Below are 23,962 nucleotides of genomic sequence, written 5' to 3'. Positions count from 1 at the left end.
GATGAGTATCCTGTATATTAAATAAATGATTCACGTATGTACATTATGATTCTGACAATTTTTTAATGGTGTTTGTGGCTGGTTTTTGAATCTTAAGGTAGGTCCGCTTCCGCCTGGTGATATCTAAACCTTCAGTATGTCAGGCCTGTGTGTATCATGTTTCAGTCTGTTTCTTTTTTTTTCTTGTGTGTGTGTGTATGTGTGTGTGTGTGTGTGTGTGTGTGTGTGTGTGTGTGTCTTATTGGTAAAGAATTCCTAGAGAAAACTTTGGAAGGCATTGGGATAGCATGGCTTCATCTGGTCAGATGTGATGCTTCTGGTAATTAGCCATGCAAGTAGCCTCTTGTCAGGAGCATTCCTGCATATGATGTGCCCAAGGAGAGGGTGATTTATCAATCACACTCATTGTAACATGACAGCTGGAGATTCCACAAGTAAGCAATAAGATATACACAATTAATACAAATAATAGTACACTTGTGTGTTTCATTTCTCATAGCTAATCTTTCAGTTCTTATCTTGGTTCATGGTATTACATTATTGCTTATCAGATATGCATATTGTTCTGTAATTTTTAATTTATTTACATTCTGTATTGTATTAATGAAATAACTGACTGGATGAAACAATAAGACAGTGAATTCTTAATGCTACACAATTTATCTAATTTTTGTAAAAATCATTAAGTGAGAATATGTGGTATTGTTACCTAAACACAGACAAAAGATCTTCAACATCAAGATGATTATTATTAAGTGAGAAAATGTTACAGTTCATGTTAATTACTTTTCTAACTCTTGTGGCTAAATGTCAAAACCTGAAGTGAATAAGAAAGAAGTATTAAAATGTGTTATATGTGAAAAGTTTCTTAATTTCATCAGAAAATGAAAATGTTGATAAAATACAGTCATTGTAACCACATTAATTTAAAATGTCAAGTAAATCATGAAATGAATTTATTTTGATTATGAAATTGTGTCAGCAAAGAAATAAACATTTTATTGATTATCAAGAAGTTATAATGGTGATTGTGACTGTGACCATAGTAGTCTTTCTCAGTCTTGAGATCATGTAGACAGTGAGTATGAGTTTACTGTCTGTGCTATGAAGAATAATTCTGGAGAAAAACAGGAATGTTCAAATTGGAATTGAGACCCTTACAAGCTTTGTTTTTTGAGAAAAGCTATTGAGAAAATATAGGGAACCAGTATTTGAAGCTGACTGTTTTACAAGTCTACTGCTGCAAACATATATTGCACATAAGAATCACGAAGATAAGACACAAGAAGTTTGTGCTCATATAGAGACATATAGGCAGTTGTTTTCCTCTTGCTCTATACCTAGTGTATGACACTGAACTGGCTGTGGTTGTGGATGCTAGTCAGACTGCCATAGGTGCAGTGCTTCAGCAGCACATCAGCATCAGCCAATAGCCACTCAGCTTCTTCTCTCAGAAGCTATAGGTGTTGCAACACACTTGGACTGCCTATGACCATGAGTTGTTTGTGGTGTATGAGTTGGTAAAACACTTCCATCCATCAGTAGAAGCCCAATCCTCCATTTACACTGACCACAAGATCACCACTTGTGAATTTTGGGTTAACAATACCAAATTTTCGGCACAGCAATCCCAGCAGTTAAAGTACGTCTTAGTTCTCTACAGATAATCGCCATATTTCCAGGATAGACAATATATTCACCAACTGTTTGTCCTGTGCTTCTGCCACTGTATCTCCTGTGAACTTTGAGGACATTGCCCAAGAACAGGAAAGCAATGATCAGTTGGACAGCCTCTACCACAATGCCTCCCTTGGCCTATGACTCAAACTAGTGCCCATTTCTGGCTCTGCCTGTAAGATTTGATGTGACATATCTACAGGGACACAGTGCCCATTTCTGTTGGAGAAATCCCAGCACAGCAATTTCGACCATGTCAGACTATCGTACACTGGCATCTACAATACCATGTCACCTGTTGCTACATGTTTCACCTGTCCAGGGCCCCAAAAAGACTGCTGACAATGGGCACACACCTGAACCACATGCCAATATGTCCAAGTTGGGAGGCACGTCTGTGCACCCGTCAGCTCCTTTCCTGGCACGATATGATGCTTTGCACAAGTCCATGTGAAAATCATGGTCCTGCTGCCTCTGCTCCGTGGCAAGCAGTGCCTGCTAACGATAGTGGATCATTCACTCATTGCCTAAAGGCAATGAAAATAGTGGATATCACTGTTGAGACCATCAACACAACCCTTGCTGACACCTGGGTGGCCCCCTAGATGCCCCCGTCTCGTCAGAAGAGACCAATTGCACTAATTTGTGTGTGTGCTGTTCATTCACATCACCTGACCTAGTGGTGTGCAGTTCTGCAGAACAAGTAACTACCACCCCTCATCTAATGGTATGGTGAGGCAGCTCCATAGATTCCTGAAAGTCTCCCTCACTTTCCACAATTTCGCCTGTATAGAAGCACTTCTACTGGTACTCCTCAGTCTGTGAACATAAGGAAGAGACCAGTGCATCACCTGCCAATCTCGTCTATAGCCAATAAGTCACCATTCCTGGAGATTTCATGGGGAAGTACCACCATCACACAATACCTTGATCCCACTATTAGTAGACTATTTGTGCACCCCTATGGTTGTCCACCAACCACATGTACCAACATTGCATGGCACCTGAAAAGTATTTGTACAGACCGATCTGCTGCACTGTACTCTCATAAAGTTGTGCTCTAATGTGGTACAGCCACCAATTCAGCTGTGCTACTCAGGGTCACACCATGTTTAAGTCTTTTCCATTCCAGCAACTCATCATATATTTTATCTAGTATAAGAGAACCTGTTGACTAATGATACTTCCCCCACTACTGGTAATGATACTTCCCCCACTACTGGATAGGGATACACTCCAGTAACACCCACACCCGCACTTCCACTGATGCTTCAAAAATTAAGAAATTTTTTTATTCCAATGATCGAAACACAGACCGTTGTTTTTTGATGTCAGATATCTCAATTTCGCCTATTTCCACCACTGGTGGCGCGGTATGTTTACTGCACTAGAGGGCAGTTGCGGCACCTTCTCGTGCATGCGTTGTGGGTCTTCTGCGGCCTATATAGGGGCCGCAGCTTGCGCTAGGAAGTCAGTTCTGGCGAGATCGTGCACCAGCACTCTCACTTGAAGATGGCAGCCAGTTGGACCGCGGAAATATTGTGTCATGAAGACGTTATGATCCGGCTGCATACCCGAGAAGAATATTATCACCCACCTTGTGCTCAGCCAGCCATGTGTCAAGGCACTGGCCACCACACAGTCATGGCAGACTGACCCACCACCATTATGCTGCTGCTGATGTCATCAGAAAGTTCATGAACACCCAACATCCTAGACAAAAGCTGATTACTGGCACCTTCTCTCTGCTCCCAAGTTCCACTCCCCAAAGAGGGATCTGTGTGGCAGGCATGCCAAGAAATGCATACACCATAGCTGCAGCCACCACAAGCTATAAGTACCCAGCACAGATTAACTTTTAGGGCAAATTTTGGCAACAGCACCTTTTGCATGGGCACACAGAAGACAAAGCAGAGACCAGTGCAAACTGAGCAACAGAACAGTGTAGATACTTCTCCACAAGTATGATTCTGCTTGTCATGGGCCACATCGGTCAAGCTTAATGTGAGGCTCTCAACAACACATATGGGATTCTTTAGACAGCACTGTCCCATTTCCTCATGATGCCTAAGTACACAGCACCATGTGGATCAGGAAGATGGTTATCGGTTTTGTTTGCTCATGTGTCCATCATTTTCCTACAGCTGTGCAATCAGACAATGTGCTCGATCACTAAGGAGTGTACACACTCCAGGAATAGTGTCCAGACACACCTATTGTTCAACACCTGATACTGCAGTCACACAACTGTGAGATCACAGACTTTCAGTATTAGAGAATATTGTACACTGGTGGTGCATTCCTTTTCCACAAATAAATGTACAACTGGGTGAACATATATTCTGTCAGTTATCATCACCATATCCTACATCTGGAGCACAATGCATGAGTGCAGCAACAGAATTGGCCTGCTGGATCACTAACTAGTAAGCAGCAATCCTACTCGTTCCCACTTCAAAATTAAAAAGACCAGATAATTGGAAAAGAAATAAAAGTTCTAGATTTCAGAATGAAGGAAAGGAGTATAGCAATCAACAGGGGAAAGTTCATGAACACAGTAATGTAAGATGTACAATCACAATTGCAAATTTCTATGTAATGAAAGTATTAATGAAGATGAAAGACAGTAAATAATTGGTGAATATTAATATCTAGAAAACTAAAATCTCCAAACATCATTAACTCTTCAGTTTCGATGCAAGAGCTAACGCAGCCAAGAAAGGTGCCATGGATGCAAAAAAATGTAAGCTGCACTTAATATTTGGAAAGGATTCAGAGTATGTAAGTAGTTTTTATTGTTAATGTTATTGGTAAGGAACAAACACATTGTCAATGTCTTGTCTAAGGATTCTCCCACTGAAGTTTCATCAAAAGACTGAATAGGACATAAATAACCAGGAAAAACCTTCCTGATGAACAAGATCAGATTGTTATGGACCATACAAACTCGCTTCCAAAATGTGGTAGTCATTGTAATAGAATGTAATTTCCTGTCATGAAGTATTTAGATTCTAAGCTAAATATAACAAAAATGTATGAACTCTATAATGAGTTCTGCACAGATAATAATTAACCATCGGCTAAAGAGAATTATAGATATGTGTTCAATGCTGCCTTCAGTCTGGTTTTCTATGTACCAAAACTTGTGTGTTGTTTGACAAGTTGCAGAATTTTATAGCTCATGGAGACACAAAAATGTTCAGACTCTGACTCTTGTAAAGGAATTACATCTGCATAAGACACAGACAGCTAGAGAGGGAAAATTCAGGGCAAAAAAAGTTCAAAATATAACAGTTCATGAACAGAAATGTATTTCGACCTGCCAATGGCACTCCATATATCTGTGTATCCTTTGAGCAGGGCATATTATGCAAGACAGTTGTGGGCCTACAAATTTTGTACATTTGGCATGAGAGTCAAGCTGCTCATGGGTGTCAAGAAATTTCTTCCTGTACTTTACGCTCTTTAAGTAGTTGCCCACATCACTGAAACACAACAAAGCTTTTAGTGACAATATTGGAAGTCAAGCTAAAGTTAATCCATTGTGAAGTCCTGGCATTACATTACTTAGCATACAAACATTGAAACTGTAGACCACAAATTCATAATTTCTGGTCATTCCTATATAGAACATGACCATGATTTTGGAATTATTGAAAAGGTTGCCAGATAAAATCTTTGAATTTTTGTACCTGATGAGTTGGCATTGCTCATTTCCAAGTCCAGATAACTGAAAAAAATTTCATCATATTAAGTGGACTCAATGGTTATCTCAAGAAGACTTGAGAAAAATGCAGTGGTTTCATTTTCAAAAGAAATCACCCTTCATCTTGTTTTACAAAGAATCTCTCAATGAAGAGCTGGAATATTTTCAAAATGCTAATAACAAGAAAGAGCATTGTTGCAGTAGAAATATCAGTCTTCCGTGATCTAGAAATAAATAATGAAAAACCTAAGTTAAAATATCTGAAGTACAGAGAACTACAGACTGTACTTTCCTTTGTGGCATGAGTGAATCATGAATTTTAGCAGTAACTTGTGCACATGAAGCTGCAAGAACATTGAAGCCAGTGAGTCAAAATTATGAGGAGGCTGAATGTCATTTAGCAAATGAACATGACAGTATGTTGGAAACAGACCCCGAACAGACTCATAGTCTTGTTCAACTCTAGTACGGGGCAGTTTTTTTCTTTTTCTTTTTTTTTTTCCTTCAACCTCCAATAGGCTGTAAATAAAAGACAAGTTCATAGAAAACAATTATATTACTACCAAAAGTTTTGCACACTTGTGGTTACTTTTCAATACAATCACTGAAAAGATTGAGACATTTATTGTATCTGTGGACAAGCTTTGCAACAGTCTCTTCAAAAAATGTTGCAGCCAATGATTTCAAATGAGCATTAATGTTGCTTTGAAGACCTTCATTAGTTTGCAAGTGCTGCCCTCCTAGCCACATCTTCAGTTCAGGGAATAGGTGAAAGTCACTGGGTGCCAGGTCAAGACTGTACCATTCTGTCAACTCGTTCAAAAAGGTCAGCTGTAACGACAGACTTTAATTGTTGGCTCCTTTCATCATGCACATCATTTTGGTCATTTTTAACTTTTGGCAACTTTTACACACAATGCCATCAGTCATGAAGATATCACCATACACTCGGCTCATTCTCTGATGAATTTCTGCTGCACTATTCCCTTCTGCTTGCAGAAACCGAATTACATTTCGTAATCCACACTTGGGGAGAGCAACAATGATGGCAGCTGTGTTTATGTGGCTGAAGTGCAATGCAGACTGATGCCTTGAGATTGGCAATGACAGAGTGTGTAGTGCGAGAGATGTGCAGTAGCCTAAAGTGCATGTCCACTTCCTGCCACTCGTGTAGCTTCTATACTAAGTGATCGGAAAAAAAAGACCCTCGTATTAAGTTACTGCATGCCATTAAAGTGTTCCTATTAATGTCACTGTGATCTATGAATTTTAGTAATAAAATTTCCTAAATTGACAAAATTCAGCATTGATTTACAATAAAGCTTCAAAAGTGTGCAAATAATAATTTTTTCTTTAAGTTGTTCATGGAATTTTCTGGAGTGTCTCAACTTTGAACATCATTCACTCAAAACTAACATTTTATTAAACATGCTCTTTGGTCTCCAAGGGCCTCAGTTAAGTCAAGTTGTCAGAAGATTTTCTTATTAAGCAAAATCCTTGCAATCATATAAGCAGGTGGTGTAATCTATAAAAATCATATCGGGACTTCTGCAGCAAAGAATGGTAGTATATAAATTTGACCAGTAATCATCACCGCTTCTGATTCAACAAGGTAAGTAACTAATTATTTACATATAATATAGTGGAAAAGACAAAAAATCTACTCACCAAGTGGTGGCAGGAGAAAACATGTACAAATGTTATGGAAAGATGATAGCTTTTAGAGCCAGGAGCTCATTCTTCTGGCAGAAGGGTTCAAGGGAAAGGAAGAGGGCTGAAGAAAAAAGATTGGTGAGGTTTAGAAAATGTGGAGAGCTATGGAAAAGTCACCCAGAATCCTGGATCGGGAGAGGCTTAGCGGATGGGTTGAGAAGGGAAGGCTTGTTGTTGAGTACTTACAGTTTTATCACCACTAACCCATTCCATAGAATGCTTCATTCAATGCTTACCATACCATTCATGAAATTTTACAGTATTTACACTAGTGTAAGCAGCATTCACAGCTGTGTGCCTGATCTCGTCATCAATTGCATAATTAATAATCTGGTCCAAGCTGCTACATAAACTGTCTATTTTTTTACATGAGCTACATTTCCGAGATCCTCCTGAAAGGCTTAATTCACAAGTGACATTGCTGAGTCCTACAGTTGCATTAAAAGTAACTAGTCACCAAGTAATCACTTTTCACTCTCAAACCATTATAATTGCATTGCAAATGACATAAAAGTTAAACAATGAAAATCCAGGATGGAATATAACAATATTATGAAAAGAAAAGTTTCTACTCATCATACACTGGAGATGCTGAGTTGCAGAAATGCACACCAAAAAGACTGCCATAATATAAGTATTTGGCCAACAATTGTCACAGTATTTTTGTTGGTCCCATCCGTGAGTCAGCATCTCTCCTATACGATGAGTAGCAACTTTCCCTTTCTTGACATAAAAGTTAGTCATAAAAATAATTACTCTCTAGTAAAACATACTCTGAATGTTGTTCCATCATAGTTAGTGCATGGGAAATGTTGTGGACCTTCTATGACATATTCAATATTCCCATCAGAATCTCGCACAACGAATGAAGGATTAATCAATGTCCATTCCTGTTCAACTGATCCTAGTAGTACACCACCTGGTGTAAACAGCTTCATTTCCTGAAACATATGGAAAAAAATTCGGAATTTAATTTCAAAAGTGCATAGAAAATATTTAAACAGTTGATTATTTAACACACATCATCTCAACAACAAAGCCCTACTTATCATTTTGCTCTAGATTCCAGTAAAAGTCAAGTACTGTGGTATCACAAAAGCATAGTAATGTGTTACATATTTAGATAGTGAAGTGATTGTTGTTGATGAGACCCTATATATAAGATTATTAAAGCATGGAGAAAATATTTATACACAAACTATTCATGCAGTCTTCAAAGGACATGGCCTCAATTATATAAGTTTTTTGGGAGGTATTATTATAAAATGAACAAGCTCAGATGGAACACAACAATATGAAACTGAATTTATTGCTATTCATAATGGCATAAAATGGCAGGCAGTCACTTTCAAAGTTGACTGCGTGATATTATCAGCTGCCTTTTCTCTTCCCCTTCCCACCCTATACCTCTTCTCTACCCCTAGGGTCCAACATAGCCAAAATCTCTGCTCCCTCCTGTCACAGTTAGGCCTTGGTGCTTGGTGATTACAGTGGCCATATGTGTGAGAGCTATAAATGCTGAATGTGTTTTTTTTTGTTTTGTCTATATCTGATGAAGGACTAATCCAATAGTTGGTAGCATTAAGCAGTATCCTTTTAGTGTGCCTGTCTGCTGCTCAGTGCCTCCTCCTTGTGGTGAGTAGTAATCTATCCTGCTTTATACTGTTAACAGGTATTGATAGCTGGACATGAAATACGATAATTTACCTTGAACATGTATCAATGTTTATTTATTTAAAATTTTGATTAGATACTATCAAAAATCTGATGACTTCCACTTATGTCATATTTAAGTGCACAGTAATCTGATATGGCTATACTGGAAAATAATAAAAACCATACATGCACTCCTGTTTAAAACACTGAAAAGAGGGGTACAAGCTGCCTCATTCTATGTTCCTGTCACCTTTAAAAAATTTCCAAAAAGTCTTTGCTTGTGAACATATTCATGTTCTTTTTAACACAAAACTCACCTCTCACTCACACAAACTCCCAATACTGTAAATCACTTATACCCACTGGTCCATTGGTGTATGTTCCTCATACCTATCCAGCCCACTTTCCCATTAACAATTACTCATTTAGCCCAACTCATTGTGTCTCTCTAACTGTGGCTGTCTCCTATCTCACAGTCATGGCCTCCTTTGTTCTTTCCTACTACTACTGTTATCTCTCACTGGCACTGTCTCCCTCTTGCTCTCTCTTACTGCTGTTTGTATCTGCACACCTAGCTGGCAATGCATATAGATGTGGTAGTAAATCGGTCCATAAATTGCAAGTATTTAGCGTCTATAAGGTGCAAGTTATGCGACAAAATTGTATCAAGTGGCATTAGAATTTGTTCATTGTTGCATATTTGGTATCATTCGCATTGATTCGCAAAAATAAATCAAGAAAACGTTTCATGTATGTGTGGAACAAAGTGTAACGGACGTCTGGCAGTGAGTAAAATGTGCCGTGCAAATCATGAGATCATAGTACTCGAATAACTGCAGAAAGAACTGAAAGCCACAAGAGAACATGCTCTGTTGTTGGAAAACATTATTAAAAGCCTATCTGAGCCATCACATAAAGAACTCGGTCAACTTCAGGAGAACAGTGAACCAAAGAAATGTGCAAAACCTAAATTTCTTTCCAGTGAGTTAAAAGTTCCGTTAAGAAATCGATTTCAACATCTTATTATGGATTGTGAACTTAAAAATGTTAAAACAAGCAACTCACACCAAGACTACAAATAGGAATCGTTGGGCAGGAAATTTACAAAGTGTAATAAGTCAGTAAAACATAACTGTCTTGATGTTGCAAACTAAGTGACTCCTAAAAACTTTAGTAGGCCTACAGTTTTGCTTGCTGACAGCCAAGGAAGAGGAATTGCAGGAATTCTTCGTTTACAGCAGGATCTCAATATTACAAGTGTTGTGAAACGTGGAGCAGGCCTAAAAGAAGTTTTGAAAGACTATAAAAACAATAATTATGTGACACAAAGTGAATGCATTGTAATATTGGGCGGCGCAAATGATGTGTATAAGAATGAACTAATAGTAGCAAACAGAGTGCTAAGAGATGCGTTATGTACAACAGAGGATCAAAAAGTTATTGTTGTAGGCATACCACACAAACATGACCTTATTGAATCTTCTTGTGTGAACAGAGAAATACAAAAAGCAAACAGGGTGTATAAAAAGATCTGCAAGACCACTTCAAATGCTTATTTCCTCATTATTGATGATCTTGAAAGACAGCACTTCACAACACATGGAATGCATTTAAATAAATGGGGCAAATCGCTGCTTAGTCAAAAGATCAAAATATTAGTGGATAGTGTTTCTCCTAGATGTAAGAAAAGTGATCCTATTCCACTACCACTGGTAAAGGACACCTGAAAAGTATCTCCCCTGCCATGTACTCCAGTTGCAGCAGTAACACAACATCAGGTATCACTGATTACAAAAGAGTGTGTTGGGAGAGAAGAAGCTGTAACTACAGTTACAACAGGTAGAACAATCCATTCAGGAACTAAGATAATAGAAACAGCAAAGGTGGCAGCATATTCAGCGACAAGTGTACCAACATGTGATCCAGCTGTCCATTCTGCAGCAACATTTGAACTACCTACAGTGGGATCATGTCATGAACAAGAAGAAGAGAAGAGACCTGCAAGAGTAGAAGCAGTATCAAGTGTAGTGGGCAAATGGAAAACTGTACCTCCATTACATCTAAATGATTTTTTACTAGAAGGCAGCAAGGGGAAGAAACCCATAAGATAAATAGTACCAGAGATTTAATAGCCTCTCAGCAAAATAGTGCATCTGTAAAGAAAGACCGGTTTCATTTTATAACCTGTTATCTTAACATTGAAGGAGTAGGGGTTAAAGAATTTATTGTCAATGACTTTGGATTGGAAAATAAGTTTGATATCTTTTGTTTAAGTGAACATTGGGCTAGTGAGAGTGAACTTACATTTATTAAATTTGATAATTATAATCTAGCCAGTAGCTACTGCAGAAAATTGCATTTAAGAGGTAGTGTGGCAATCTATGTTAACAAGTCACTTAGCGGCACAGTCAATAGGTTAGATCTAGATTTCCTGTGTGATGAACAAAACTTTGAAGCTACTGGTATAGTGATGATGATGATGAGCGTTTGGCGTCATTGGCCGGGAGGCCCCTCGCGGGGCAGGTCCGGCCGCCATATCGCAGGTCTTATTACATTCGGTGCCACATTGGGCGACCTGCACGCCGGATGGGGATGAAATGATGACGAACACAACACAACACCCAGTCCCTGAGCGGAGAAAATCTCCGACCCAGCCGGGAATCGAACCCGGGCCCAGAGGACGGCAATCCGTCACGCCGACCACTCAGCTACTGGGGCGGACACTGGTATAGTAATAGACAGTTTTAAGTTAGTTGTAATTTCCCCGTACAGGTCACCAGGTTTTTAGAAAAACTGGACCTGCTGTTACATGTACTTACAGATACTGGATGGATACATTAGGGTATTGGTGGAGATGTGAATGCTGAATTCGATGTTACAAAACAAAAACATACTGTCACTGAACTCCAAAACCTACTAAGACATTCAATCAATAACAAGCCTACAAGAGAACATACATGTCATGACAATGTTTTTGTAAATTTTAAAACAACAGAAGAATTATGTTTTGTGACAGTGTTTCCATATACTGATCATGATTCAGTATCTTTAAATTATACAAGTAGGTTCCCTCTTGATAAGAGTAACGCTAATAAGCCTGTCCCAGAAGTTGTTGTCACTAGACCAGTCACAGATGAGAAAATTGACAGGTTTCATACGTCCCTTTCTAACAGAGATTGGTTTGGCCTGTGTTATGATGACACACATTATACTCTAAGCCATTATCTGCCAGCAAAGGTAATATTTGATAGGTTTCTTAAACCATTTTTGGGACACTTTAATGACTACATTCCAATAAAGAAATGCAAAGTAACTGACAGAGTCCTAAAAGCAAAAGTTCCAAATAGACAAAATACATGGTATACAAAACAGTTGTCTACTATGAAAAACCAAGTTATGTTGTTGTACAATATTTATAGAAATCTGAAAACCAACCATGCTAAATTAGCCTTTGTTAGATCCAGGAATGAGTACAAAAAAGCAATTGTGGAAGCCAAACAAGCACACAATCTCAGAAATATTGAGAAATCCATCAATAAGTGCAAAGAAGCATGGACACTAATAAATAGTGTTGCCAAAGATAAGAAAAGTGACAAAATTAGTATCTCTCTCCCGGAATTTAATGACTTTTTTATTACATCAGTTGAGGAAGTAGAAAGTGCTATAATTAAACCTGAAATCAGCTCAGCACAATGTTGCTAGGTCATCAACAAACACAAATATCTTCAATTTTTCTGAGGTCTCACCTGGTTTTGTGTTAAGAATAGTAAAGCAGTTAAAATCATCAGACAGTGTAGACATATATGACCTGTCTTGTAACATGCTGAAGAAAGTAATAGACTGTATAGTGTACCCACTAGCATATTGTATAAACAAGTGTATATTGGAGGGTTTTTTCCCTGATGAGCTTAAACTGTCTAGGGTAGTTCCAGTACATAAAAAAGGAGATAAAAATTCTGTCTCAAGTTACAGGCCAATATCCATAGTCCCAGTTTTTTGAAAAGTTCTAGAATGCATAATTTACCAACAATTATCTGTTTACTTTGATAACATAGGATTAATAAGTGGATCACAGTAGGGCTTTAGGAAAAACCTGTCAACCATTGATGCCATAGACAATGTTGTTAAATATATCCATCAAGTATTTGAAGATAAACGCTTTGCTCAAGTGATTTTTTTGTGATGTAAGCAAAGCCTGTATTCTTTACAGAAGAATGGAAAAACTAGTAGAAGCGGACCTCGGGGAGGATCAGTTTGGATTCTGTAGAAATGTTGGAACACGTGAGGCAATACTAACCTTACGACTTATCTTAGAAGAAAGATCAAGAAAAGGCAAACCTACGTTTCTAGCATTTGTAGACTTAGAGAAAGCTTTTGACAACGTTAACTGGACTACTCTCTTTCAAATTCTGAAGGTGGCAGGGGTAAAATACAGGGAGCGAAAGGCTATTTACAATTTGTACAGAAACCAGATGGCAGTTATAAGAGTCGAGGGGCATGAAAGGGAAGCAGTGGTTGGGAAAGGAGTGAGACAGGGTTGTAGCCTCTCCCCAATGTTATTCAATCTGTATATTGAGCAAGCAGTAGAGGAAACAAAAGAAAAATTCAGAGTAGGTATTAAAATTCATGGAGAAGAAGTAAAAACTTTGAGGTTTGCCGATGACATTGTAATTCTGTCAGAGACAGCAAAGGACTTGGAAGAGCAGTTGAACGGAATGGACAGTGTCTTGAAACGAGGATATAAGATGAACATCAACAAAAGCAAAACAAGGATAATGGAATGTAGTCAAATTAAATCGGGTGATGCTGAGGGGATTAGATTAGGAAATGAGACACTTAAAGTAGTAAAGGAGTTTTGCTATTTGGGGAGTAAAATAACTGATGATGGTTGAAGTAGAGAGGATATAAATTGTAGACTGGCAATGGCAAGGAAATCGTTTCTGAAGAAGAGAAATTTGTTAACATCGAGTGTAGATTTAAGTGTCAGGAAGTCGTTTTTGAAAGTATTTGTATGGAGTGTAGCCATGTATGGAAGTGAAACATGGACGATAAGCAGTTTGGACAAGAAGAGAATAGAAGCTTTCGAAATGTGGTGCTACAGAAGAATGCTGAAGATAAGGTGGGTAGATCACATAACTAATGAGGAGGTATTGAATAGGATTGGGGAGAAGAGAAGTTTGTGGCACAACTTGACCAGAAGACGGGATCGGTTGGTAGGACATGTTTTGAGGCATCAAGGGATCACAAATTTAGCATTGGAGGGCAGCGTGGAGGGTAAAAATCGTAGAGGGAGACCAAGAGATCAATACACTAAGCAGATTCAGAAGGATGTAGGTTGCAGTAGGTACTGGGAGATAAAGAAGCTTGCACAGGATAGAGTAGCATGGAGAGCTGCATCAAACCAGTCTCAGGACTGAAGACCACAACAACAACAACAAGCAAAGCCTTTGACTGAGTAGAACATATCCTACTACTCAAAAAAATGGACTTTTATGGTGTTAAAGGTAACAGCCTTAAGCTATTAAGATCATATTTACAAAACCGAAAGCAAGCCTTCTGTGTTGGGAAAGAAATGTCCAGTATAGAACAAATTAAGGTAGGTGTTCCACAGGGATCCGTGCTGGGCCCTTTCCTTTTCCTAATAATGATAAATGATCGACCATCGGTTATTAAATGCAGAACATTACTCTATGCTGATGATACAACATTTCTTAACAGCAGTAATGATTTTAATAGCCTTAAAACATGTGTTACAGAGACAATTGAGCAAGCTTCACTCTGGTTTAAAGCAAATGGGTTCTTGTTTAATGAAAGCACAACCCAGCAGAAGGTATTTAGTTTATAAGTCAAGTTTCCATCAGATGATCCTAGTTGTGTTAAATTTTTGGGGGTATATTTGGATGATAAACTTTTTGGAATCCACATATTAAGTATATTAGTGGTAAATTGTCTAGGGTAATCTATTTGTTAAGGCAATTAGTGCACTGTGTACCTAAAAATTTTGTTGGAGTATCTTACTACTCATTTTTCCAAAGCATTATATCTTATGGTATAATTTTATGGGGAAACTCCACTTGTGTGCATGATATCTATTGCTGCAAAAGAAAGCTATTAGGATAATTACAGGCTCACCATACAAGGATCATGTAAACCTTTGTTTACTCAACAAAAAATCATGACAGTAATAAACCTATATATTTATTATGTTTTAATCTACACAAAAAAGAACTTACCTAAAGTAAAATGCAGGGCCGATATACATTGTTACAACACTAGGATAAACAGCTGTATCTATACACCATACCACAGGCTGTTAAAATCAGTTAACAGTTATGAACTTATGGGCCACAAATTATTTAACAAACTTCCACAAGCTATACAAAATTTACCAGAACAACAATACAAACAAACACTTTATGACTGGTTAGTTGTAAACCCATTCTACAATATAAAGGATTTCATGACCTGTGATATTAAACTGTAATGTTAATAACAATTCTGTTCTTTTATGGCATGTACCATATTGTATTATGTGTATGACTTTGTCTATTGCTGTAATGGCTGGAAGACAAATAAATTATTATTATTATCATTATTATTATTACTACTATCTCATTCATTATTTCCCATTGGTGTAGTCTCTTCTCACTGTCACTGTTTTTGCGTCCCTCATTCTCATTGTCACAGGCTCTGTCTCCCACTGTCACTGGCTCTTACCCACTTCCACTTTCTCCTTCTTTGTATTCCTCTCCCAGAGGCACTGTCTTCTTCACTCATTTCCGATCACTGTTCTATCAGTGTCAACTATGTTCCACTGTCACTGTCTCTCTCTCTTTCTGTCATAGTGCCATTTTGATTGTCTCCTTGTTCTTTCTATACCACAACCACTGTCTAGTATTACTTTTCTGTCTCTTTCCCACTGCTACTGTCTCCTGTCTCTCAACATAAACAAGTGCAAATATGTTCACATGCAAAAATTTTTGAGAACATTTTTAAAGGTGCTGAGGAAAGTAAAATGAGGCATTTGGTATCCAGTTTTCACAGTGTTTCAAACAATAGAATATTAGCCTATTTTGGGTGTTGACACAAGCATTTTTCTGCTGGTTCCTACCTGTTCCATCTACAGCAGGGTGTGTCTTAAATCAAATCATGTGAAAAGGACTCTATGCATAATTAAAATTTTGATATTTCACTCATGTGGAATTGCAATATCAGTAATGCAAAGCTAATTTTACACTACAGAGTGGAATTTATGTGTACAAAAATTTTGTATGTGCTTCAGTACAACATTGGGTTCATGGAACCCTTCTGAAGATAATGGAGACAATATGCTGCACATTATCCATGCTACACCATTCTTTAAGCTATATTTTGACCTCACACCAGATTTTATATGTGTATTTTGGGTGTACATGTAGGGTAACTTTGAAACTTTGTATCTCAGAAACAGATGAAGATATCAAGAACATTTTCAAAGTTAAATGTAAAAAACAGTCCTTTGTTGTCCATGCCATATTGGAATTCATGGCTCAGTTTTGGTCACAATTACCATACCCAAAAACAATGTTTTGGGGTTTTTCTTGATTGTGGGTAAATATTTATGTCAACAGGAATATGGGACTTCTAGATAAATTCCTAGAGACTATAGTGTTAAAATTTGAACAATTTGATGTTGTTATTTGTTATTTAGATTTCATCTCACACCAGAATTTATGTGCACAAGGACTGTAAATTTGAACCTCTAAATCTCAGAAACAGATTAAATAACAAGAAAATTTTCAAGACTGTCCAAGATTAGTACCTTAAGAACATATCACAAAATATCCATCCATTTCATGAGGATAGCTGTCTTGGAATCTGTGTCTTGGTTTTAGTATCCAAAAACCATGTTTTTGAAGTGTTTTTCAATAAGAGATAAAGATCTTCAAAAACAGGAAGATTGCACTTCTAGATAAATGCCTACCAGAAGAGAATAATCTGTTAAAATTTGAGCAATTTGCTGTGATTAGTTACTGAGATACCCAATGCTAATGGCAAAAATTGATGAATGACAGATTTTTTATTTTCTCAGGAACCCCCATGAGCTAAATTGTGCTTCCATAAGCCCATTAGAGTGCACCAAAGGCCACATCTAAGGCAAAAAGAACCAGTTGATTTGCCCCATTTGTCATCTGTGGAGGAAGTGTGTGAGATGTAACAGCTTAAAAATTATTTGGAGTGAGATGATATAAACTTGCTGTAAATAAGTCTTGTTGAAATTATACAATTCATAGGGGGTGGAAAACAGATAGGTCTACTTAAATCATCATTTAATGTCCTGGTGATCTTGATATAATCAGTGCCAGTGGAATTACCATCAATGTGCAATGTGACTCAAAATAACAGATACACTTTTAGAAATTTTTGAGATGTTTCATTCAGAGTGAGAGATAGTCCATCACAAATAACAGTGAATCTCAATCTCTTCAACTCACCTCATTATGTACTTGTTGTTGTTGTTGTGGTCTTCAGTCCTGAGACTGGTTTGATGCAGCTCTCCATGCTACTCTATCCTGTGCAAGCTTTTTCATCTCCCAGTACCTAGTGCAGCCTACATCCATCTGAATCTGCTTAGTGTATTCATCTCTTGGTCTCCCTCTACGATTTTTACCCTCCACGCTGCCCTCCAATACTAAATTGGTGATCCCTCAATGTCTCAGAACATGTCCTACCAACTGATCCCTTCTTCTAGTCAAGTTGTGCCATAAGCTCCTCTTCTCCCCAATTCTATTCAATACCTCCTCATTAGTTATGTGATCTACCCATCTAACCTTCAGCATTCTTCTGTAGCACCACATTTCAAAAGCTTCTATTCTCTTCTTGTCTAAACTACTTATCGTCCATGTTTCATTTCCATACATGGCTACACTCCATACAAATACTTTCAGAAACGACTTCCTGACACTTAAATCTATACTCAATGTTAACAAATTTCTCTTCTTCAGAAACGCTTTCCTTGCCAATCCTCTCTACTTTGACCATCATCAGTTATTTTGCTCCCCAAATATCAAAACTCGTTTACTACTTTAAGTATCTCATTTCCTAATCTAATTCCCTCAGCATCACCCGACTAATTTTCTACTACATTCCATTATCCTCATTTTGCTTTTGTTGATGTTCATCTTATACCCTCGTTTCAAGACACTGTCCATTCCGTTCAACTGTTCTTCCAAGTCCTTTGCTGTCTCTGACAGAATTACAATGTAATCGGCGAACCTCAAAGTTTTTATTTTTTCTCCATGGATTTTAATACCTTCTCCAAACTTTTCTTTTGTTTCCTTTATTGCTTGCTCAATATGTAGATTGAATAACATTGGGGATAGGCTGCAACCCTGTCTCACTCCATTCCCAACCACTGCTTCCCTTTCATACCCCTCAACTCTTATAACTGCCATCTGGTTTCTGTACAAATTGTAAATAGACTTTCGCTCCCTGTATTTTACCCTGCCACCTTCAGAATTTGAAAGAGAGTATTCCAATCAACATTGTCAAAAGCTTTCTCCAAGTCTACAAATGCTAGAAATATAGGTTTACCTTTCCTTAATATTTCTTCTAAGATAAGTCGTAGGGTCAGTATTGTCTCACGTGTTCCAACATTTCTACCGAATCCAAACTGATCTTCCCCGAGGTCGGCTTCTATCAGTTTTTCCATTCGTCTGTAAAGAATTTGTGTTAGTATTTCGCAGCTGTGGCTTATTAAACTGATAGTTCGGTAATTTTCACATCTGTCAGCACCTGCTTTCTTTGGGATTGGAATTACTATATTCTTCTTGAAGTCTGAGGGAATTTCGCCTGTCTCATACATCTGGCTCACCAATGATAGAGTTTTGTCAGGACTGGCTCTCCCAAGGCTATCAGTAGTTCTAATGGAATGTTGTCTACTCCCGTGGCCTTGTTTTGACTCAGGTCTTTCAGTGCTCTGTCAAACTCTTCACGCAGTATCATATCTCCCTTTTCATCTTCATCTACATCCTCTTCAATTTCCATAATATTGTCCTCAAGCATATCGCCCTTGTATAGACCCTCTATCTACTCCATCCACCTTTCTGCTTTCCCTTCTTTGCTTAGAACTGGGTTTTCATCAAAGCTCTTGATATTCATGCAAGTGGTTCTCCTTTCTCCAAAGGTCTCTTTAATTTTCCTGTAGGCAGTATCTACACTCCTGGAAATGGAAAAAAGAACACATTGACACCGGTGTGTCAGACCCACCATACTTGCTCCGGACACTGCGAGAGGGCTGTACAAGCAATGATCACACGCACGGCACAGCGGACACACCAGGAACCGCGGTGTTGGCCGTCGAATGGCGCTAGCTGCGCAGCATTTGTGCACCGCCGCCGTCAGTGTCAGCCAGTTTGCCGTGGCATACAGAGCTCCATCGCAGTCTTTAACACTGGTAGCATGCCGCGGCAGCGTGGACGTGAACCGTATATGCAGTTGACGGACTTTGAGCGAGGGCGTATAGTGGGCATGCGGGAGGCCGGGTGGACGTACCGCCGAATTACTCAACACGTGGGGCGTGAGGTCTCCACAGTACATCGATGTTGTCGCCAGTGGTCGGCGGAAGGTGCACTTGCCCGTCGACCTGGGACCGGACCGCAGCGACGCACGGATGCACGCCAAGACCGTAGGATCCTACGCAGTGCCGTAGGGGACCGCACCGCCACTTCCCAGCAAATTAGGGACACTGTTGCTCCTGGGGTATCGGCGAGGACCATTCGCAACCATCTCCATGAAGCTGGGCTACGGTCCCGCACACCGTTAGGCCGTCTTCCGCTCACGCCCCAACATCGTGCAGCCCGCCTCCAGTGGTGTCGCGACAGGCGTGAATGGAGGGGCGAATGGAGACGTGTCGCCTTCAGCGATGAGAGTCGCTTCTGCCTTGGTGCCAATGATGATCGTATGCGTGTTTGGTGCCGTGCAGGTGAGCGCCACAATCAGGACTGCATACGACCGAGGCACACAGGGCCAACACCCGGCATCATGGTGTGGGGAGCGATCTCCTACACTGGCCGCACACCACTGGTGATCGTCGAGGGGACACTGAATAGTGCACGGTACATCCAAACCGTCATCGAACCCATCGTTCTACCATTCCTAGACCGGCAAGGGAACTTGCTGTTCCAACAGGACAATGCACGTCCGCATGTATCCCGTGCCACCCAACGTGCCCTAGAAGGTGTAAGTCAACTAAACTGGCCAGCAAGATCTCCGGATCTGTCCCCCATTGAGCATGTTTGGGACTGGATGAAGCGTCGTCTCACGCGGTCTGCACATCCAGCACGAACGCTGGTCCAACTGAGGCACAAGGTGGAAATGGCATGGCAAGCCGTTCCACAGGACTACATCCAGCATCTCTACGATCGTCTCCATGGGAGAATAGCAGCCTGCATTGCTGCGAAAGGTGGATATACACTGTACTAGTGCCAACACTGTGCATGCTCTGTTGCCTGTGTCTATGTGCCTGTGGTTCTGTCAGTGTGATCATGTGATGTATCTGACCCCAGGAATGTGTCAATAAAGTTTCCCCTTCCTGGGACAATGAATTCACGGTGTTCTTATTTCCATTTCCAGGAGTGTATCTTATCCATAGTGAGATAAGCCTCTACATCCTTACATGTGTCCTCTAGCCAACCCTGCTTAGCCATTTTGCGCTTCCTGTTGATATCATTTTTGAGATGTTTGTATTCCTTTCTGCCTGCTTCATTTACTGCATTTTTATATTTTCTCCTTTCATCAATTAAATTCAATATTTCTTCTGTTACCCAAGCATTTCTACTAGCCCTCGTCTTTTTACCTATTTGATCCTCTGATGCCTTCACTATTTGATCCCTCATAGCTACCCATTCTTCTTACTTCCAAAAAATTATGCCATCGTTGACTTTACAGTGGTTATGATTGAAAAGCAATTCATCAAGTCAATTTGACATACCAATACATACCGAACCAGTAATCTATAAACATTACAATTTGTTTGGACGTACTAATGAGGAGGGAAACAGCTATAAAATTTAATTTAATCAGATACTCAGAATAAACAATGACTTGGTCAGTTTGATTAATTACACAATAACAAAACTAAGTGTAATCTTCCCACCAAAATTTTGGCATAGATTTTAACATAGATTTCCATTACCCTTTGCAGTCATATTGCACATTACACGGGAAGTACCTTTTGATGGGTTGTTTACATGTGTTGGGTTTCATTATCTTGTCAAACTTACATAATTACTTCAAACTTCAAACATACAAAATGATCTTATGAAGGTGGATAATAGTAGTTATTATGTTATTCCAATCATTGCTTTTTGTTTATTGGCTGATAAACAAAAATGAATGACTTGGTATAATATACTTTCACTATACGTGAATTAAAATAGAATATGACACATTTGTATATCTGTAACAGATGATGGAGTTTTAAGGGTTTGAAATATTAGTACTTGATAATAATAATAATAATGGCGTGTGGCGAGGGTTTCCCGTCGGGTGGACCGCCCACCTGGTGCAAGTCTTTCAATTTGACGCCGCTTCGGCGACTTGCACGAGAAAATCTCCGACCCAGCCGGGAATCGAACCCAGGCCCTTAGGATTGACAGTCTGTCATGCTGACCGCTCAGCTACCGGGGGCAGACATTAGTACTTGATAGTCATGCATATCACATTATCCATTACGTGGAGATTACTACTTTGTTATGTTTCTGACATAATGATTATCTTGTTCTTTGTCTAATCTGGAATGGTTGCATATGGTATAGTTAGTGTACTATGGTAAGACACAAATTTGCTCCATTACATTCTTATAACAGTATTGAAATCTGTGTTGGCTAGTCCTCAATGAACTAAGAGTTGTAGTACTGTAACAGTCTGTTCAATTTGCTTCCATTCTGGTGTGTTGTTTTTTACGTGTAATATTCAAACTCTGACCTTGCACTGTAGGATAGTTACACTAAGAGGATCCTTCTGTTGGGCATATAATGGTCTTTAACTGAAGGGCTATTCAGGACACTTGACCTCCCTTTTTGTCACCAACAGAACCTGAGATATGAGCCCTGGGAGAATTCTGTTTCTGTGAGCAGGTTTTTCGAACATACTCATAAAGCACACTGTCGCATGTGTACTGATAATTATAATACATTAATGAGTTGTAACAGTGGTATTGCAGTAGTGTATTAAACATAATAATAACAGTATAAATAATAACAGTAATGTGCAATGATTTTCAATCCTTTGATTGACTCTGATGGAAGTTTTGAAAGATCAAAGTGGGCAAATTTTGTTCAAAATGGACACAATAGACTTTTAGAATTCATTTGTTCATTCAGTCATTGTGTTCCATCAAACTCATGAAGTGAGAAATTGTACAGATAGAATGAAGAAAGTCAGGCCATGGTACACATTACCAAGAAGCAAGAAAATAAAAAAAATTAAAGTGAATTATATTAACAATAAACAATCACAGTACTGCTTAATGATATTCCCCAGAAAAATATGCTCAAGCAATTTTTTTTTTAAAAAAGTAAGTAGTTGTTTTGAAGGAAAAGCTGTTGGGTTTCATTCGTTTATTCATAATGTTCAAAAAAAGAAAAATCCAGGATGGAATAATGAGAATATTATGAAGAGGATAGATCGCGACTCAGCATATAGTAGAAATGTTTGAGTCATAGACAGGCACAGCAAAAAGAGTGTTAAACAAGTAAGTTTTCAGCCAAAAAGCCATATTCTGAATTAGACAATGCACACACACATTCATGCAAATGCAATCTTCACATACCTGACCACTGTCTCTGGCTGTCAAGGCCAGACTGTGAGCAACTGTACATGATGGGAGAAACAGTCTGGGTGGTGGGGTAAGGAGGAAGCTGGGAGGGGGAGGATATCAGGGTAGGGGAGGGGATGGTAAAGTGCTGCTTGTGAGAGTGTACAGGGATGGGGTGGAGACAGGGAAGGGTAACTAGGTGCACTTGGAAGGTTACCTCTTCAAAGGCAGGGATACCTGCAAGACTAGTCATGTGATCTAAACACTAAGGTGCAACCACTCTGCTGCATTCCACAAGGGTTGTTTTTTAAGTAATGGCTGTTTTTATTTTTTTTAAAAGATACAAATACTCTTGTATAAAAACTTTTATTTTCTGATTCTACACACTTTTACCTATTTTTCTACATAGCTGCCTTCTTTATTTAAGCACTTGTCATACCATACAACTAAGTTTATAATTCCCTCTTCAAAGAATTCAGCCGCCTGCTCCGACAGCCAAGAGTTCACGGCCGCTTTCGCTTCATCGTCGTCATTGAAGCGCTGCCCACCAAGATGGTGTTTCAGGTACCAGAAAAGGTGAAAATCGCTAGGAGCAAGGTCGGGGCTGTATGGTGCATGGTCCAAAACTTCCCAGCCAAAAGAATCAATCAAAGTCCAAGTCTTTTGAGAGGTGTGAGGCCTAGCGTTATCGTGCAGGAGCAAAACTCCTTTTGTCAGCATGTCGCGCCATTTGTTTTGAATTGCTCTGCGGAGCTTCTTTAGAGTTGCACAGTAGGCATCTGAGTTGATTGTCATTCCTCATGGCATAAAGTCCACTAGCAAAACGCCGCGCCGCTCCCAGAACACAGTTGCCATGATCTTGCGCTTTGACAGTGTCTGTTTGGCTTTGACCTTGACGGGTTAGGTTGTGTGTCGCCATTCCATCGATTGTTGCTTGCTTTCGGGAGTGATATGGGATATCCATGTTTCATCTCCAGTGACAATTTGACTCAACATGTCATCCCCTTCTTCCTCATAACAAATCAAAATCCAATGAAGTGGCGAATCTCTTCCCTTTGTGGTCCTCTGTGAGGAGTCTGGGTACCCACCGAGAACACAGTTTCTTAAAGTTCAGGTTTTCAGACACAATTTTGTACAAAACTGATCTTGAAACTTGTGGAAATTCCAAAGAAAGAGTGGAAATTGTGAATCTTATGTCCTCACGAATCTTTGTTTCGACTGCAGACACCAAATCATCAGTGATCACAGACAGCCGGACTGAGCATTCTTTGTCATGGACGTTTTGACGTCCACTTTTAAACTCTCTAACCCATTGATGCACTTTACCTTCACTCATTGCATTCAAGCCATAAACTTCTGTTAACTGACAATGAACTTCTGCAGCTGATAGGCTTCTCATGGTCAAAAAACAT

The 23,962-nt window shown here is 39.2% G+C and overlaps 1 protein-coding gene across 1 annotated transcript in view; it reads right to left on the bottom strand.

The window, feature by feature from the left end:
• Positions 1-23,962, bottom strand: part of LOC126446721 (phospholipid scramblase 2-like) — a 150,848-nt gene that overhangs the window by 40,714 nt on the left and 86,172 nt on the right. The window contains exon 8 of the mRNA XM_050090985.1: positions 7,870-8,037. Within this exon, the coding sequence (XP_049946942.1) occupies positions 7,870-8,037 (168 nt within the window). The remainder of the gene's footprint in view (positions 1-7,869; positions 8,038-23,962) is intronic.

Source organism: Schistocerca serialis, chromosome 1 (genome assembly GCF_023864345.2).
Source record: "Schistocerca serialis cubense isolate TAMUIC-IGC-003099 chromosome 1, iqSchSeri2.2, whole genome shotgun sequence".
In the NCBI taxonomy this organism is placed as follows: Eukaryota; Metazoa; Arthropoda; class Insecta; order Orthoptera; family Acrididae; genus Schistocerca; species Schistocerca serialis.
The sequence above is the reverse complement of the archived record's forward strand: the minus strand, read 5'-3'. Positions and strand labels throughout refer to the sequence as shown.